The sequence below is a fragment of the Rhipicephalus sanguineus genome, chromosome 3 (genome assembly GCF_013339695.2).
Source record: "Rhipicephalus sanguineus isolate Rsan-2018 chromosome 3, BIME_Rsan_1.4, whole genome shotgun sequence".
Taxonomy (NCBI): domain Eukaryota; kingdom Metazoa; phylum Arthropoda; class Arachnida; order Ixodida; family Ixodidae; genus Rhipicephalus; species Rhipicephalus sanguineus.
The window spans coordinates 155,882,013-155,899,132 of record NC_051178.1 but is presented as its reverse complement, the minus strand read 5'-3'; the positions used below and the strand labels follow the sequence as shown (position 1 = coordinate 155,899,132).

At 46.3% G+C, this 17,120-nt stretch overlaps 1 protein-coding gene across 2 annotated transcripts in view; it reads right to left on the bottom strand.

The window, feature by feature from the left end:
* LOC119385136 (uncharacterized) overlaps window positions 1–17,120 on the bottom strand; it is a 67,266-nt gene that overhangs the window by 21,631 nt on the left and 28,515 nt on the right. The window contains exon 2 of one of the 2 annotated variants that reach the window (XM_049413537.1): window positions 13,551–13,718. The exons of the other annotated variant lie outside the window; for it this stretch is intronic. Coding sequence (XP_049269494.1) covers window positions 13,551–13,718 — 168 coding nt within the window. The remainder of the gene's footprint in view (window positions 1–13,550; window positions 13,719–17,120) is intronic. 2 annotated transcript variants of the gene reach the window in all.

Here is a 17,120-nt window from a genome sequence, read left to right as displayed (position 1 = left end):
GCTGCGAACGAGTTTACCACGACAAAAATGAATGTGAAAAGACCGCGGCTTCATATTCTTCTGTCGAGCGCGCATGTGCAATATGCAACACTGGATGATAGTTTTTTTTTTTTTTTGTACGTCACGCGCGTCACACTTGTGCGCTACAGAGAAAAAAAAAGAAATTGTAGCGCACGCGATAAGAACATCATCGTATGCCAACATTTCACTTGCACAGATTGGTCTACGCGTCGACACTATAGATATGGTTCTCACATCATTCTTTCTGCGGGTAATAGTACGAGTATATATCGTTACAGCGCATTGATCTGAGCTCCGCGGTAGTGCCCATAAACCTTATATACACGAAGAAGAATAGAAAGAAGGCAGCAAAGAAACTGAAATCATAGTGTTATTGCTGCACCAGCTTCTCGAATGGCTTCCAAGAAACAATATCACAAATTTATATCAATCTATATATGTTCAAGAAAAATAAGGAACGGCTGTACATTCACACGTTAGCTGTCCTCCCGGACTCTTTACGTGATCTATCGTTGGACTATACCGACTGAAATTGCTAATGTTTCCCGACTCAAGCCATACTCCAATCTACGCTCGTTTACAAAGGAGGAGGAAAACAACAACAACGGCACTCGTAGTTTCCTCATGGCCCCATAACTTCAGTGTTATCCAATCCTATCGGTGATCCTATCGTGATAGCAATTAAATGGACATTCTAGGCGCTTTCGCGCAGCCGGTCACCCTCACTGCTCGCCAACGTGTCGCCCCCGTGTTAGAACGCAGTTTGAGGAACTTCTGTGCAACGGTGAACCTAGCCTTGGTCAGTTGGCTTAATAATAATAATAATAATATCTGGGGTTTAACGTCCCAAAACCACGATATGATTTTGAGAGACGCCGTAGTGGAGGGCTCCGGAAATTTCGACCACCTGGGGTTCTTTAACGTGCACCTAAATCTAAGTACACGGGCCTCAAGCATTTTCGCCTCCATCGAAAATGCAGCCGCCGCAGTTGGCTTAAGGGGTTTAACGTCCCAAAGCGATTCCGGCTAGGAGGAGACCTGGAGGTGGAGGGCTCCGGATAATTTAGTCCACTTGGGGCTCTTTTACGTAAAACATGTTTTCGTTTTCAGTGGGCGAAGCTATTTGGAAGCATAAGTGAATTGAATTAAATTATATCCCTGTAACAATATTCTGATGAAAGCAGAGAGAGAGACAGAGAGAGAAATAAAATGACGTGCTGACTAAATTCGTGAAGATACGGCACAATAATGCTTTGCCCGGCGGACGCTAAAGGTATGCTAAACGGATGCTTCTCTGCATTCCCACGGTTTTGGAATTCCGTGAGGCTGCTGCATCGACAGTGTGCTCATCAATTAGCATTGCAGTACGCGAATTGCGAGCTCTGGTGAAGCCCCGCCACGTTTTCTTCCATTGCTTTAGCGCGACCAACGTGTCAGTGTGGTTAAGCACACAGTATAAGGGGAATGCAAGAGTTTGGAACGCTTCACCCGGACTATAATTTCCCTGGGACAGGCCGAGACGTCGAAGTAGCTTGCGTTTATCGACGCGAGTTCTCTTAGATTACATTCCGTAAACTGTGGAAGGCCACAGCGCCTTTCGAGCTCCGCCTTTTGGTAGCCGCCGCCTCAGCCTGGCAAAAGAAATTCGGCTTCGAAGCGTAAGATGACTGGCAGTGGAAGCATAACCGTACAGGTCTGCTCAGAGTACCGATATTAACGACGCGCTTTTTAAACGATTCATGAAGATATTACCTAACATACGCATACAACGCAGCGACTTGCTCACCCGCAAAGCCGACAGGTGGCTTGTTCCTGGCTGCTGCCCCCCCCCCCCCCCGCAGCAATCGAGATGACAGCCAAATATATATATGTTAAAGACGATAGTCTTTCTTGGGGAACTTAAACGCAGAAATTTTGGTCTGTCTGTCTGTCTTTCTGTTTGTCTGTCTGTCACCCGATTCAGCCAATTCCGCCACCCGGCCAAAGTTTAACCACTTGCGGAATGCCCAGACACGTTGAACTGGTACCGCCGTTCATACTTGTGAACATTGTCGATCAAAAAGCAAATGTTGCTCATATCTGAGGCGCAACATCAATACGTAAGTATTAGGTGGTGTGTTCCTTTACTAGAAAATACATAGATACGTAATTTTAAAGACCCTAGTGTTTCTTAGGCTGCGTGAAAGATGCTAGTGTTTTTGGGCTGCGCTGCAAATGCGACGCTATGAGCCAGATGCGGCGATTCAACATAGAGGAGGAGGACTCGTGTAGTACGGCCAGCAGACGACTATCGTTTTTCGACGACATTTGCAGCGAAGCACGCAGATACGTGGCCAATTTTTTTTTCTAAAGCACAGGTACGCGAGGTTTCCCGTAATCTGATCACCTGCTTTAATCAATGTATTCAAAACAGTTGTACATTTTAGGCGATTTAGACCAACCAATGCTTGCTGTGCAAGTAGCTCTCGTATGTAACACAGAGTGTTTTGGTTTGCTTTCTTTCTCTTTTTTGTATTTGATGAGTTGATTACTTAGGTGCAAATTAAAAAAAAATATTTAGGGCACGTAAAACTAGAACGTGTACAGAAACGCTAGATAAAGTTTCTTTTGATCACGACGTTTCAGTGCTTACGTTACAACCTGTCAAAAATATAAGCTCCGCCCACAGCCGTTACCGCCCCACGCAAAAAGAATTTGTGTAAATGCTAGTGCTCCGCCCACGTTTCCTAATTTTTCCCAACATCGAGCACATGTGCGCGTTTAAGGTATTCAAATTTCACCCTACAGACACACTTCTGTGTTCTTGGTCTTGGAAAACTCGAAAGTCTCGACAAATTGTGTCAGGTGTTCAAAAAGAATAATTCAGTTAGAAAATACGAATTTTCATTTTCCAATGTACCAAGTATGAACATTAGCAGAGAGAAAGTACTACTTGCGCTTCGAACGAAAACCAGATGGTACGACTCCGGCGCACCACGGTTTTGTGGGTTGAGCTTATATATTTGCTCTTAGGTCGTAATCTAGCATCGTCATACAAGCTTACAGGTAGCATCAAGCTCACGCCTTCCGGCCTCCGCCCAGGCTGTGGCGGCCGCTGGGAAGAACTAGAACAATTTTATTGATGCATACATGGCGACTGTTGCATATGGGTGGAGCCCCTGTTCCAGGGCCCCACTGGCTTCTGCGGCTGGGTCTGGTCAAGGGTTGCCAGCTGGCTACCCAAGTCCAGTTCGGAGGCGACCTTCTCTGTCCACTAGGCCGCCGCTGGCAGGCGGCCTTCAAAATCTCGGATCTGAACGACCAGCTCTGGGCCGTCCGGCAGGCCGACAATGCCGGCCGATTTCAGGAACTCGGAGCCGTCATCTCAGGCCACCAAAACAAGACTGCCGCCCCATTCTGTAAAATAAAGTTATTTCTTCTCGATTTGTAACATACTTTAGTGCTTCTAAGCTTCGAAGGACGTTTTCACGTTAAGAAAAAATAAAAAAAAAACGTTAAATGACATTGTTGGGGGATTCTGAGCCATTCTTGCAGCGCTTTCAGCCATGGCCCGTATTTCCAATTAATAAAGACCACAGACTTGCTGTGGAGAGAGACAAAGAGAAAGATAAATGGTGTGCGAAAGGCAGGGAGGTTAACCGAAAGGTAAATATCCGGTTTGCTGTAGCCTGTTTTGCAGAAGGAGTAAAAGGAGATGGAGAATTCAGAAATAAATTATTTTAGCAAATTCCATGCCGTGAAAACCATCGAGCAGCGAAGCTGTCGCCCCTCTCTTCAGGCATTACACGTTGCTATTGATAAGTTTGAGCAAACTTTCCACTCAGGTATTCTTTGTTGTCCCTTCAACCCAGGCAAACTTTCCTTTTGTCTAAATAAACTGAATGAATTAATGAATGAATGAATGAATGAATGAATGAATGAATGAATGAATGAATGAACAGCGTGCTATACTATCGCGGTGGCGGTGGAACGCAAGCAGCGTTGCGAGCGCTGCTGCTGTGCATGACATGCACGGCCGCGCTGGTAGCGTTCCACCACGGCCTTCTTCTACCCTCTTCAGTCACACCTCCTTTCCGCGGTAAATCATATGACCTCCTTATCTCTCTCCCCTCTCACGAGGCTCATCCTTTCCCATTTTCACGTGACCGTCGATAGAACGCATTCATATGTTTCCCATAAATTCATGTCGAGCAAGTGTGGGTGTATAGCCCAGTGGTTATGGCACTTGCCTTCGGAACTTGAGGGTCACGGTTCGAACCCCAGATCAACAAATAATTTTGTTTTATTTATTTCTTTATTCACTCCTCCCCCTCCATTCAATCACACCTCCTTCCCGCGGTAGATCATCTGGCCTTCTTCTCTTTCCCCTCTCACGGGGCTCCTCCTCTCCCCTTTTCACGTGACCGTCGATACAACGCATTCATATGCTTCCCATAAATTTATGTCGAGCAAGTGAGGGTGTATAGCCCAGTGGTTATGGCACTTGCCTTCGGAACTTGAGGGCCCGGGTTCGAACCCCGGATCAACAAAGAATATTGTTTTATTTATTTCTTTATTAACTCCTCCCCCTCCTTTCAATCACACCTTCTTCCCGCGGTAGATCATCTGGCCTTCTTCTCTTTCCCCTCTCACGGGGCTCCTCCTTTCCCCTTTTCACGTGACCGTCGATACAACGCATTCATATGCTTCCCATAAATTTATGTCGAGCAAGTGAGGGTGTATAGCCCAGTGGTTATGACACATGCCTTCGGAACGTGAGGGCCCGGGTTCGAACCTCGGATCAACAAGGAAGCTTATTTTCTTTCGTTTATTCACTCCCCCCATTAGTTGCACCTCCTCTCCGCGGTCGATAACGTGACATCTTACCATTTTCTCCTGTCACGAGGCTTTTCCTTTTCTCCTCTCCCGAGGCTCCTCCTTCATTGTTGGTACTTTCTTGACCAAAAAGGTAAGCCTATAGCCTTTGGAAATCTCGTATTTTTTGATTTTTGATAGCTTGATACAATTTTAGTAAGATTGATTGTTGGTGCCTTCTTGACCAAAAAGGCAAGTCTATAGCCTTTAGAAATCTTGTATTTAGTCTTGTATCTTGAATCTTGTATTTTTTAAAGGTTATCCAATTTTAATAAAACTGAGTGCGGGTGCATATTGCAATGGCGGACCTACGATACGTATAAGAGCCTTCCGAGCGACAGGTTGCCCTGATGCGTTTGCTTCGCCGCATTACATGTCGAAAACCAGTAAAAAAAGTTGAGGCCCTTATCACGCATGATAAGGCTCAACTTTTGTATGACGTCACACCTTGCAACGACAGACCTGCAATGCGTATAAGAAGAGCCTCTCGAGCTAAAGCTCCTCCTGATACTTTTGCTCCGCCGCAATACATGTCGAAAACCAGTAAAAAAAGTTGAGGCCCTTATCGCGCATGATAAGGCTCAACTTTTGTCTGACGTCACACCTTGCAGCGACAGACCTGCAATGCGTATAAGAAGAGCCTTTCGAGCTAAAGCTCCTCCTGATACTTTTGCTCCGCCGCAATACATGTCGAAAACCAGTCAAAAAAGTTGAGGCCCTTCTCGCGCATGATAAGGCTCAACTTTGTCTGACGTCACACCTTGCAGCGACAGACCTGCAATGCGTATAAGAAGAGCCTTTCGAGCTAAAGCTCCTCCTGATACTTTTGCTCCGCCGCAATACATGTCGAAAACCAGTCAAAAAAGTTGAGGCCCTTATCGCGCATGATAAGGCTCAACTTTTGTCTGACGTCACACCTTGCAGCGACAGACCTGCAATGCGTATAAGAAGAGCCTTTCGAGCTAAAGCTCCTCCTGATGCTTTTGCTCCGCCGCAATACATGTCGAAAACCAGTCAAAAAAGTTGAGGCCCTTATCGCGCATGATAAGCCTCAACTTCTGTCTGACGTGCAATGCGTCTTTTGACGTGACGTGCAACTTTTGTCTGACGTCACACCTTGCAAGGACGGACCTGCGACGCGTACGTTTCACGCCACAGTAATCAGAAATGGCTGAAAATATTTTCCCATGGTCTGTATTGCTGTGAAGCCGACTTCCTGTATCGACTAGTGGAGAAGGTGTCGCAGGTGCTGTTAGTCCGACCCTCTCTCCGTTTTCTCGCAAGAGAGCCGTCCCTGCTGTATGTAGATCGCGCGTTGCATCAGCCGATACCGAATACGATATTTGGTGTGACTTCACGCAAAATTTGGGTCTTATCATGGTTGATATGGGCCTCAAATTTTAACGTGGCGTCGACGGTGGTGTCGGCGCCGTTGGTTGTGAGCGAAAAATCATCATCTTGTCCGTGACCAAAAAATCGAGAAACAGACAGACAGACAATGAACTTTATTTGATCCTGAGGAGCTTTCGCGGGAACCCCTATCGGGGACCCGCGGAGGCCGCTGGCCGTGTCCAAGTCGGGGCTGGGACACCGTGATGTTCCGCCCTTTCTTGGGCCCTCTGGATTGCCTGGATTTGTGCCTGGAGCGATGGGCTCCGGAGTGCCTCTTCCCAGTCGGCTTCGCTGGATAGAGGGCCGTTAGGTAACGCGGGGCATTGCCAAAGCATATGCGCTAAGGAACAATAACTCTCATTACAGTCAAGATGCAAATAAAATAAATAATAAACACTTCGCGTTTTCTACTGAGATTCGAACCCAGGCCGCCCGCGTGGCAAGACGGTGTTCTACCACAGAGCAATGCTACTTCTTGAAACTGCTCAGGAAAAAGAAACAATGCGTGAATAATCGAGAAAGATAGAAATAAAATACGCAATAAAAATCTTCCGGTTCGAGTGAGACTCGAACCCAGGCCGTCCGCGTGGCAAGCAGGTGTTCTACCACAGAGCTACGCTATTTCTTGAAATTGCTTCGGAAAAAAACACTATATGAATGTCATGTAGTGGAAGGAGTCTGCTTAACGCATGTAATATTGCGTGACAGAAGCGTAGAATCGCGCCAGGCCTCAAAAAATGTGAATTGCGCAACGAGTGGGTGTTTTAAAAGCCCACCCATTACAAAGTGCTTAGACATATTTAATCATCATCATCAGCAAAGGCATCAACAAAGCCAACAGATGCGTAGGTTCGCGTGTTGCCTTACGGACGCGTGGCGGGCCCTTCGCTGAATCGCAAAAGGAAGAATTATGGCGTAGTAGACACTTAACTGTACTTGCAATAGGCATTCTAGGATAGTTTGAAACGGCCAATGTTACGCGCACAGTCGTTCGTTTCCTTACGGCACGGCTGAGGCATGCCCCGAGAACCGAAGCTAGGCTAGCAGTTGAGAATGCGATGCGCACGGGGGCTGATTGCACTATCGCGTTCTACTCTTGAAGGCGAAGCTCAAGCGTCCTCCAAGGTTTTTCGACAATTTTTCGACCAATATTGCGGTCAAGCAAACACATCAGGAGATCGTTTAGCTCGGAAGGCCCTTATTTATATGCATGAAAACTGACCAAGCAAGCGCACCAATCTGGAAGCACCAAGATGGGAGGTGCGGATACGTTTGCTTGATTAAAGGAAGTGTGCTCGTTATGTCATAGATTAGTAACGCTGATGGCATCCAGGTAATGTTTGTAATTTTTCTGCGTGGTTGTAATGTTCATGGCATGAGCAACTAGCACACCTTGGAGGTAGCTTTGACGCGGCTATATATAAACAGAATCCAGTAATGTGGGGTTTTTAAAATGCGTAAGCACTTCTACGCCGACTCAACAAGAAAGCTGTCTGTCAGTCCATCCCTCTGTAAGGTAAAACGAACGCTGTAAAGAAAAAAAAAAAGAAATTAGATTCACTCTGGCCCGCGTAAGCCGGTGTGATCCGCACGTTCATTTCTCCGCGAATGCTCTCGCTTTAATTTTAACTTCGCCTCGGTAATCGCTGTACATAAAACGGAGGTATATAAAAAAAAACGGAATAGTTGTGAAAGAAGAAACGTTCGCGGTAGAGGGATTCGAACCTACGGCACCCCGCTTATAAGCTGTGTGGCTTATCTACTGGAGCCTCTACTGTACCATACATGTGCACTCTGCTTTACAGGGGCGGCGCCAGTGGGGGGCGCGGGGGGGTGCAGCTGCCCCCCCCCCTTTGCCCTCCCAACAGTAAACACATCCAAAGCACAGCGCATAAGTTCCCAGCCTCTCTGCTCCCATGAAGGAGCTCACTTTGGTTAGGTGACGTCCCCCCCCCCCTTTCCGTAAGAAAATCCTGGCGCCGCCCCTTCTTCTTCATGACACAATGCTACTACGACCGAAAACTTGACGTCCCTGTTTTCGTCACGCCGGGCTTGGCAATGTTTTAAAAACTTTTGTTGCGTGCATGATGTGACAAAGCTGAGTGCACAGGCATGCTACTAGGAGGCGATTGCGTGCGGTCAGTAGCTGGTCAAAACATACCTTTCTATCCTTCAGTTCTAAATCAAATATTCCTGATACATGCCAGAAATTGTGATATCCTAAAACCACTTATTTACAGAAATGGCGTGCAGAACGTGTGTCGCTAGTCTGGGCGAGTGGCCCCTAGCCGATCTATTCACTCTTTGTCCTGTAGGTTGTGCAGAGCCGCCTTGAAGAGCTTGTTGTGCTGACGGACAGGAAAGAGAAGATCCTTCTACGTTGCCGCTGGATATCGCTGGCGGCAACGCAGAGGGATCTGCACTTCTCCGCTAAAGGCACGAGCGTTGAGAGCCAGCTCTCCACTGACTGTCAGCGAAGGAGAGAGAGACACCATATATTTATACGGCAACAAACGGTCAAACGTGAGCTTTAATGTTTCAGTGTCCGGTAGTGCTTCGTCTTGGTGATCAGCGCCTCCATCCCTGCGTCTGGAACTTGCGGTTCGCAGCCCCGGCCGGGTCGATAGACCGCGGCGCGTCCTTGTTCTTCTTGGCGAGGGACGTGGGCCTGAAGAACGGGTAGAAGCTGCTAATATCTGCAGGCGCCGCTGGGGGGAACCGGGAGCGCCACTCGAAAGCTTCCAGGGCGCCTGCGGTAGCGTGCGGTGAATACCATTAGAGAAGTGCAGTCATTCGTAATTGGCATAAGTAATTGGCAGTCATGAGTTCGACCGCGTTCTACTTCTGTGATTCGTTAATTACGATGAATCTTTTGGTAACCTTAAACGCGAGACATCACAGTAAAATAATACTGAAGCCCACACACAAACATTCGTATGCCTTTTCTGTGTTTTATTTTCATATTTGGCGTAGTTAGTACCCAATACTTGACATGAACCTACTAGCGCTTCAATACTTCCTGTGCTATAAACCGAGATTTATAGCCTAACGCGCTTTCCATGTCTATGCGATAACCTATAGGTGCCCCTCGATATTTGTTGTGTGGTGGTGGCAGTAAACGTGCAAGCGGCTGTATAGCCTAAAAGTTCGTCGGCATTGGAATCCAACCGTTCTAACATCAACATATGAAGCCGACTATTTGCACAAGACGCTTTTCTGACCACCTCTCAATTCCTAGCTCTCATACCCTGGGTATCTGGGGGAGTCCGATATTGAAAACAGCGACCTTCTGGCTTAGAGAAAGCTCAGGGGAGGATGAAAGGTCCCTATAGGCCCGGCAATATAAACGAAGCTCACCCTGACTCACACACAAGAAGAAGAACGGAAACTTTATTGTCAAATCAATAAGATTTGAGTCCGGCGTCTTTTTAGTGGGCCAAATCGAACAGTGCCGATTCATCCGTCTCTTCCACCGCCAGCCTCCGCTCGCGCTGGAAGACCGCACTGCTCAGCTCGAACCTGACAGCACAACTCTGGGCCGTCCAGCGTGCCGAGGAAGCCGCTTCGAGACAAGGTCTCGGAACCGCGTCCGCGGCGGGTGCCCAGACTCACACACAAAACATTTTTTTTTTACTTACAGAGTCTACAAGGTATCAGACTCACCAAAAGTCTACACTTTTCTGTTTTTCTTTGTTCAATATTTAAACATTATACTGGGCAGTGCATTCACGACTAAGGCCAACTATACATAAACCAAAGATATTAAAACACGCACCTAAGCAATACTACTACTACTACTACTACTAATATTACTACTACTACCAATAATAATAATAATAATAATAATAATAATAATAATAATTACACACCATCTCCCGCTAAAGGGGACCATGAGGCGGATGCGAAGCGGAGCACTTGCACGATCGCGTTCCGTTGGCGTTCGTTGGCATGCTACCGACCTCGCTCGTGAACGCGAAGAGGGACGCTACGCGCGTCGTATCTTCCATCTAGCCTGGCCGTTAATTCTCACAGGGCGAGCGGGGAACGCGGTCGACAGGCGGGCGAGAGGGGGGCAGCGTAGAGAGGAGAGAGAAGGGGAGGGGACGTGCATGCGCTCGAGCTCATCGCGCGTTGCGCAGGAGAAATTTCGGCATGTCCTAGGCCCGCGTTTTAGAGGAAGAGTGGAAGGGGGAGGGGAGAGGGGTATGGGAGAGAGAAAGTGGAGAGGGAAGGTGGAGAGGGGAAGGGGAGAGGGTGAGTGGAGAGGAGGTGTGTGGAGAGGTTATGCGCATGCGCAGTAAGGGTGGTCACGCCACACACCACCGGATTGAGCTCGGCCTTAAGATACTTCGCATCTAATAATAATAATCATAATAATAATAATAATAATAATAATAATAAATAATAATAATAATAATAATAATAACAGCATAAACATGAGATTAATACGTTACAGTGGGCATCTCACACAAACACGAAAAAGAAGATATAGGACCATAAGAATAATAAGAGGTTGCTGCTATAGTACTAGCATTACGTAAATTGCCTCGGTGTCTGTCGGAAGTGGTTATTTTAAACGACTGCCTCTCTGTGTGTTCTTCCTTAAGCGCACCAACTTTATCAAGTACCTTAGAGACATTCTATTCGCTAATTCCAAGATACTTACGGCTTACTCGTTTAGTGTGGGTATGTGGACATAAAGGTTTGATGCTCAATGAATATGTGGATTCACTTGCAGTATCATCACACGATGGCCCTGTTATGTCTATATTGCCGACGTCGGCATATCTCACTGCAGCGAGATTTGAAAAGCTTACAATGTCCAATCACTTCGACAAATCTCCTTCGTTTTCATCAGACTTCCCACAACTGAAGTTTCCTTGGAAGAGCAGATGGTGTTCCTCTAGAAAGGAAGAAATCTCAGTTGCAAGGCTACGATGTCGAGTCCCCCCACTGAACTTTTACCTTCACAGGTCTGGTCTAGGTCAGTCACCTTTATGCCTTCATTGTAATGACAGTGAATCTCTGGATCACTTCTTTTTGACGTGCCCCAGGTTTAAAATTTAACGAAAAAGACTACTAGAAGGTCCCCTTCGAAAGATGGGCTTAAATTTGTCACTTCCGGTGGTTCTTTCATTTGGTGCTACCGTGCTTGGTTTTAGCCACATGAGTGTTTTCGACGCTGTATGCAATTTCCTACGAGAGACAAAAAGATTTGAATGTTATGTTTAACTTAGTACAGTTTCTTTTTCGAACGTTTCCTTCCTTAATCACAGCTGTATGCACATGTATTTTTGGCCATTTTTCTTTCGCTTTTTTTTCTCTTTAAGCTTTAGGAAGTTATACTGTTAATGTGTAACGCATAAACTATTCATTTTTAAAACTGTTTCCTTCAGAAAGTGAATTATTTCTTTAAGAAAGGCACCGTCCGATTCATGGCCTATCCCCCGAAGTGGGTTGCGCCGCCAAATGTCTGAACAACAACAACATATACTAGACAGAAATTCAGGGGAAGATGCAGGCATAAAGTGATAAAAAAGTCGTTGAACAGAGGGAGCCAACGAAGACAAGTCTTCTCGTCATAACGTTGTCCCCGGCGACATCCCCTGTTCAAGGATTTCCGATCACATAAAACATACAGTGGCTATATGAACATAGAGGAAACGAAAGATGCACATTAACTAGCATTCACGAAGAAATCATCAGGGCAGTGCCTACGAGAAGATCCCGTTGAGCACTGAGAGTCAATAATCTATGTTTGTTCGGACACGTCCACGGTCCAGGCACTATCTCCTCAGCCGGGCTCACTCAGCGTCAGTGTGGCTCACTCAACGCATGGTGACACAACCCTGCTGTCGGTGCATGAGTGGCTCAGGTGGAACAATCTCCGACTATTTGTGCCAGGCTAACACCGCCCGCTACAACGTCAACACAAACCACCACTCAGACTAACGGGTTTATCTTAGTCCGAGTGTATTGTTGACTGAGTTTGCCGACCTATAGATTGCAAAGTTATGGACAGAAGGAAGGAAGAAGGAAACAGGCGGAAAGGCAGGGAACCATTATAAATATAAAACAGCGCTTAGCACACGGAACAAAGGAAGAAGTGTCCCGTGTGTTAAGCACTGTTTTATATTTATTACGGAAACCTACCAACTCGCCCAATCTGCCTGTCTTCTTCAAGACAGGGAGGTTAGCCAGTTCTTAGACCAGCTGGTTACCCTGCGCTCGGGAAAAGGGGAAAGGGGGAATACAAAAAATGAAAAGAAAAACCAAAAGAGCAAGAAAAAAAATTAGAGTACGACACGTTTAAATCTGCCTCTAAGCCCGTGTTGTCCTTAAAGGGACACTAAAGGCAAATATAAGTCGACGTTGATTGTTGAACATAACGTCCCAGAAAACCTTGTCGTGCTACTTTTGTGCCAGGGGAAAGTGCTTATTTTGAAATAAAATCACGTTTAGTGGTCCGCATCGCGTTAGCGCACTTCAAATCACCCGCCTGAAAGCGGTGTTTCTCACGTCACTGCTGCCGTGCCCAACGCTGCCCGCCTTTACTGCGCGGCGGTGTGCACTGGCGGCATGCGCCATTCGGCATCCGGCAACTTCACATCATGCGGCATTTTGTCGAACTTTCTGTCAGAGCGACTTTCCACGAGCGCGCAGAACACACGCGGCAGTACGCGATACCGAAACTACCACTGAGACGCGAACGCGTGAGCTAAGCAGGGTGCCGAACGAAGCGCAGTTCGGCGGAAAACGGAACCTTTGAACCACGCGCACCGTTCCCCTTGGCAACGCCAAGAGGTTCTTCTTTCCATGAATCAAACAGAAACGAAAAAGCAGCATTTTATTACGTCTCTGGTGCAACGGAAAGTTCTTTTTTTATTGCAGCTATAGTTTGATTGCGAGTGATTAATTGTAGTCGAACTCTCTCACGTCATCGGATCATTTCCAAAATGTGCCGCTCGTGGCGCTCATCGTGTGATACATTTTAGCTTAATTCTCGTTAAGTAGGGCACTGCTGTTGATAATATTGCTGTTTTAGACGTTGTCATACATTGAGCTTTCACTCTGACATAAATTGTTTAGTTGCCTTAGTGTCCCTTTAAAGAACGTTCTGTTTGGCATAGCCGGTGCATTGGGGCTATCCCCTCATGAAGTGTACTGAGGAAGTGTACTGAGGAAGCGTACTGAGGAAGTGTATACATGAAGTGTACTGAGGAACGAACGGTGGCAACGCTTACCGGGCAGCGCGGTGTACTCTTCGTCCTCGGCGAGCTCAGGTCTCCAGCCTCTTGGCCAGCGCCAGGCTGCTTCCCGGCCTTCCTCGGTAGAAGGCTGACGTCACCGAGGATCCCAGCAGGGCCAGAGCGGCGAGGCTCAGCAGCAGGCTCCGCGACGTGTCCATTACTTCAAGGCTGTCGTTGCTGTGCACGCTCGAGGGATGCGCACTGGCGCGGTGTCGACCACGTAAAACGTAAGAACCCGTGTAAGATTATTAGCAATTTGCAGACTCTGCCTACGAGAAAAATTCGTAAGCATTAAAAAAAAGGAATACATTGTGACTACACAATGACCGTCCCATCAGACGAACCAGTAAATGCATTGGCACGGACCCCTAATTGATAAAAGGTTTTGTGTGAGAGAAGCGGAACGTTGCCCCAGATGCGAATTTCCTGTTTGCTAACCTGCACTGGGAAGGGTAGATAGGAGATATTGATGGGTTAAAGAAGACCGTTTATATATATATATATATATATATATATATATATATATATCTATATATATATATATATATATATAATATATATATTATATTATATACTATATATATATATATATACTATATATATATATATTATATATAATATATATATATATATATATATATATATATTGCAGCAATTTCGAGCTTAACGTTCCGTACAAAATTTTGTAAGTTCACATTTATTCGCATTATTCGCATAATTAGCGAGTAAGCAATGTAACGCTCGCACGACTTCCACAATGTGTTAACATACATTTATAGACAGGCATGTAATATTCTGTGAAAAAGAGTAGCTGGCACGATGCAATGCGGCAACATCTCCTAAGTAGCAGATATAATTAAAGAAAAAAGAGGTCGTGAGGGAGCATTCTTTCGAAAATGTTATTCCCGAAGGCACCACGGCAAATGCGAGGTATATTGGAAGATATCTGAACGTTCTCGAACACGAATAAATCCAAATTGCGACTCTGCAGGTAGGCGAATGTATCTGAAGAGAGAGCAACAGCAGTGCGCAGTTTTTTAAAGAAGCAGTTGTTACCCGCCCCATAAGATGGGCGTTAGTGCGAAAAGGCAAAATGATTTTTTTTATTTCATATTTCGATAAACAGTACGTCAGTTGTGCAATCAACATTAATGGAACCTCCATTTAGCGGCCTGAAGCATTACACTTTAACTACGCTGGTTATCAGTTAACCTTGTGGTCCTTTTCTCATTCATCACCGCTCTAGATCATAGAAACTTTGAAAATTATTATTAAAAAATGTCACAGTGCGACGTGGTTGTTATGATTTGGATGGATGGATGGATGAAAGAACTTTATTGAGGTCCAATAAGTCGTGCTAGTTTCCTAGCTCGAAGCGGGCCGCTCCCACGTTGGGATCGAAAGACCTAGCCTTTCGGCCGCTTCGCGGGCCCGTTGGACTGCCCATAATTGTCCCTCTAATGTCGGACTGCGCAGAGCTGCGTCCCACCGCTCTTCAGTGTTTTCCTTGTCGCTGCGTAACGCGGAGCAACGCCAGAGTATATGAGTGAGATCTATGGTTTCGTGGCATTTGTGGCATGTTGTAGGAGTAGAGAACTCCGGATAAATCTTGTTAATTAACAGCGGGTTCGGATAGGTTCTTGTCTGTAAGAGCCTTAGCGTAATGGCCTGTGCTCTTAGTTTACTGTGCGGAAGGGGGAAGGCCCCGCGTCCTAGGTAGAAGTGCTTGGTTAACTCGTTGTAAGAGAGGAGGTGATCCCTGCATTCTGAAACCTCAGCGTCTTCTTGCCTTGTGACTGGATTTGGAGTCTGAAAAAAAAAAAAAGTTCGGTGAAGCCAATACACTCCGCCGTGACACCTCCCAATCACGAACCCAAAGCAAATGTCTGCTTCAAGAATTCGCGCACTTAGACAACCACGACTTGTGTTTGAAACAGTATACAAATAAATACGCAATATTCCACTCACGATATGTCGTGGCACTGGAAACTTTCTCATCAATCACGGTTAACATAAATCTTTATTGTCCTTGAAAAGGCGCCGCGTTTAGTCATTCTTCAGCATTGATTAAACAAACGCTCTGCCGTTCCCCTCATCCTGCAACAATCAGCGCCGAAAAGACGACAAAGTGGTCCGTTTATTCCACGCACCGAAATGCTTTCCATGAATCTCTTAAGAAGTCCGTTGTTCGCGCGATGCGCATCGTGAAGTAAATTATTAGGCTGACGTCAGATGCGCTACATGCCGTTGTAACAACAGCACGAAAAAAAAAAACAGACCAGCTGACAGTCGAGGCAAGCGCGCTGAACATCTGTATTGCTCAGCAAAGGCGACCGGCGTCTAATCCGGCGTCTCTGATGAAATCCGGCTTAAAAGTTGCTCGCCATGAATGTTCGATGTCTTTCAGAACGAAGCAAACGGATGAGGCGATGTTCCTTCTTTTCTTCGCTCTTAACGCGGGTACTCAATGTCGTTCCGTTCCGCTAACACCAGCCCCTCGCCTCGTTCGCTTCGAAGTGTGATGACTGATCGATTGTAAGGAGCTGTGGATATTTCGTGTCTTCGATCACGGAGGACACCGATATTCCTGGTTGATTAGACCGCGCAAAGCCTTTGTGGTAACGAACTGAGTCACCTTCACAAAGTAATGAGCAAGAAACAATATATCAATAAATAACGAGGTTGTTCCGTCGTTCCATGGATCAGAGCCCATGTATATAGTTAGCGCCCGGCAGATAAAGCCTACCAGGATAGGCTGTGATCCCCAAGTAGAAACGGAAATCCGCTTCATGATCTTAAAAGAAAGGTTAGGTATAAGGCGAGCCGTGTCCGCAACAGGCGGAAAAGATATGATGTCGCGGAACTATGCATCTGTTCGACATGAGCGAATAAGAGAGCTATATCCCTAGTAAGGCTTCTTCGTCTTGTACAGCTTAAGCTTCCTTAAAACGAGGTTTTCCTTAATAAGAAACGATGTCGAGCCGGTCGGCACGTAACTACTTTTTCCTTGCTTCTAGCACCTTAAATCACGCAATGTCAGTGTGGCTAAATTAAAACTTGTTTTAGCTCTCCCTCTTTTTCTCTTGCTGGAATAAGAAACAACGTCTGCTATACGGGGAAAAGCGGTGCGCGAGTTGAGGATACTGCACAGGATTAATATAGGAAAGAGTCTTATGTTACGAAGCAGGCAGTCCTGTGTTTTTAAAGAAATGTCTGCAGCATGTTATACTCTGTAACACTCGAATGCGAAAGAGTGCTGCGCTCTTGGTCTGCCGGGGGGGTGCAGTGTTTACGGCTGCTGACCCGAGGTCGCTGCTTCGATCCCGGCCGCGGCGGCCTCATTTCGATGGAGGCGAAATGCTAGAGGCCCGTGTACTGTGCGATGTCAGGGCACGTTAAAGAACAGCAGATGATGGAAATTTCCGGAGCCCACCATTACGGCGTGCCTCATAATCATATCTTCTCTTTCCTTTGACCTTTTCAATAGTGTAGGCTAACGATCCTACAATGGCTAAACAATACAATGGTTAAACTCTCTACCTTTTCTTTATTCTTTTGCTTCATCTCCCGGTTTAAATTCTGCCGTTGAAGAGTCGCAAGCTT